The 2,402-nt window shown below is 39.6% G+C and overlaps 1 protein-coding gene across 1 annotated transcript; it reads right to left on the bottom strand.

Moving 5' to 3' along the window:
• Positions 1–316: 316 nt before the first annotated feature.
• LOC133831481 (zeatin O-glucosyltransferase-like) lies at positions 317–1,891 on the bottom strand. Its single transcript, XM_062261785.1, has one exon. The coding sequence runs from the start codon at positions 1,830–1,832 to the stop codon at positions 444–446; it is 1,389 nt and encodes a 462-aa protein (XP_062117769.1). The 5' UTR covers positions 1,833–1,891; the 3' UTR covers positions 317–443.
• Between the last annotated feature and the right edge of the window lie 511 nt (positions 1,892–2,402).

Genomic DNA, 2,402 nt, shown 5'->3' with positions numbered 1-2,402 from the left:
CCACGTTTTAATAAAACGTCTTTATTCCCGTTAATTAAAATCGATTTTTTTTTTCTTTAAAAAGGTGCGATTGCCTTTCAGATATTCATCTCTTTCAGAAACAAATTTTTACGAAAAAATTTCGAGCAGTAATATCATAAGGGTGTTGTATACGACGGTTTCTCTACAGTGCAGTGGAGGGTCCGATCACAGTTACGACTGTGGGCTGTTTTATCCTGGGGACGACGGGGCTTATAGTCTGCTTGCACGAATTCTGGGCAGTGCCGCGAACGTCTTAAAGAGAGCGACCTAGTCCGCGACTCAACCCAGACAATCATTCGGTAATCTCGTTCCTTTTTTATTTCTGCAGCAACTTAGAACAACACTTTCATACAACAAATAGTTAAATATATATATATATATATTTATTTATACTTGTATCAACTCTGCGATGAGTTCTTGAACTATCTGGTAATATGAGCAATGAAAGAGTCCCACTCCAAACGACAATCTCCTCCATCCTCGACAGATCGTTTTACTGCTTCAGCCATTTCCACGGCCCTCTTCCTTATCTCATCTCCTTCTTCTGAAGCCATTATTTTCCTCAGAGCACCACTGATCATCGAAGAAGTCACCAACTCATCTCTTTGCCCCCATTCCATTACAGCCACACCCACTCTGAGAACCCTTGTGATCAGCAAAGCATTGAAAGGTTGGTCCGATTGCATTGGCCAAGTCGCTATGGGCACTCCCATTGCAATGCTCTCCATACAAGAGTTCCATCCACAGTGACTCATAAACCCACCTGTAGATGGGTGCTCCAAAATCTTTACTTGTGGCACCCATGTCCTCACCACCATTCCCATTCCCCTCATTCTTTCCTCAAACCCATCTGGAACTTGACTGGATCTTCTGCCTTCTTTTTCATTTCTCAAATCATCTAGTTCATCTCCATCTCTCAATGCCCAGATGAACTTCACCCCACTTTGCTCCAAACCAAGAGCAATCTCTTTAATCTGCTCATCAGATAAAGTAGTCACCGTACCAAAAGAGATATACAAAACACTCTTTGGCTCTTGTTCGTCAAGCCACTCCAATAAACACTTGTCTTGATCTCTCAACACTTTAGAGTCTGTTGTCGTTTGGTGAAAGGGCCCAACTGCCCATATCTTTCTGTTTAACTTGATTTGGTCGTTTGCTAAGAGCTCTATTGAAGAGCCTTCAATGGCTCTGCAACTATTGTGAATCGATCCGGATTTAAAATCTGATACTGAAAACTTCTGTTGGGAAGCAATGAAATCTCGCATGAAAGCTGGAAAACATGACTCCATTGAAGGAATATCTTCTATCGGGATATTGATTTTCCGACTTAAGGCTAAGCCCAAAAACACAGAGACGCAATGGAAGGAGTAACATTCTGCGTTGGGCAGAGAAACGACATCTTGAACTACCGAACTCATCAAGACATCGTAAACAACGACAAGTCGTCTGGCCTTTGCCGAGAGTGATCTGAGGAGCGCGGTGACCGGTTCTCGGAGGTGCGTCGAGGCTTCGGCCCTGCGGATTTGCTCTTGGGCATTCTTGGTTTTGGATTCAGGGTCAGTTGTTCGAGTCTGGGAGTGTAGAGCTGGAATTTCAAAGCCGTGGAAATGGATTTTGGTTGATTGGTGACGAGAGTTCAAGGCTCGAGAAGTGACCTGTGAAATGTGGAAAGTTGAGCTAACGTAGTGGACTGGGATGTCGTATGAAGAAACGGCATGGGAGAGTTGCAGGGACTGGTCCAGATGGCTTTGAGCTAGGTATGGAACCATTAACACCACTACTGATGATGATAATGAATGGGAAGTCGCCATTGATTGCTTCTAAATAATAAGTTTCTTCCGAAAAAAAGATGATTTTGAAAGGGAGGGGGGGAGGGGTTTTGCATGGTCACTTTGATCAAGAACCACCCAAATCATTATCATTTTGTCATATCGTGGGTCCTGCTGTGAGCCAAAAATAATGGTTGGGTCACCAAACTTTAATAAATGTAGTAACTCCAATAGTAAAAGATGAACATCAAAATAGGAAAATTTTAGAGCCATTTTTTTTTATTCCAATCCCAATAATAAAAATTATACCAAAAAATATATTCTCTAACAAAATATAATATTTTTATTATTATATTATGTTTTAATTCATATAAATATAATATTTATGAAATTTTATTATTATAATATCTAATAAGTAAAGTAACAATTTTTGCCGTGATATTCAGTAGCAGAGCAAATTTGCACTCCAGTTGCTCTTACATCATAATTTTTTTTTGGTAGTAATTAGATCTTCATATATTATTATTTTTTTCTCACATAAGTATGTCATATATTATAATTTAACATAAATAAATAAATTATATCACCCATTTTTTCTCTATACCCCCAATT

This window comes from Humulus lupulus, chromosome 4 (genome assembly GCF_963169125.1).
Source record: "Humulus lupulus chromosome 4, drHumLupu1.1, whole genome shotgun sequence".
Taxonomy (NCBI): domain Eukaryota; kingdom Viridiplantae; phylum Streptophyta; class Magnoliopsida; order Rosales; family Cannabaceae; genus Humulus; species Humulus lupulus.
This window is presented reverse-complemented; position numbering and strand designations above follow the sequence as displayed.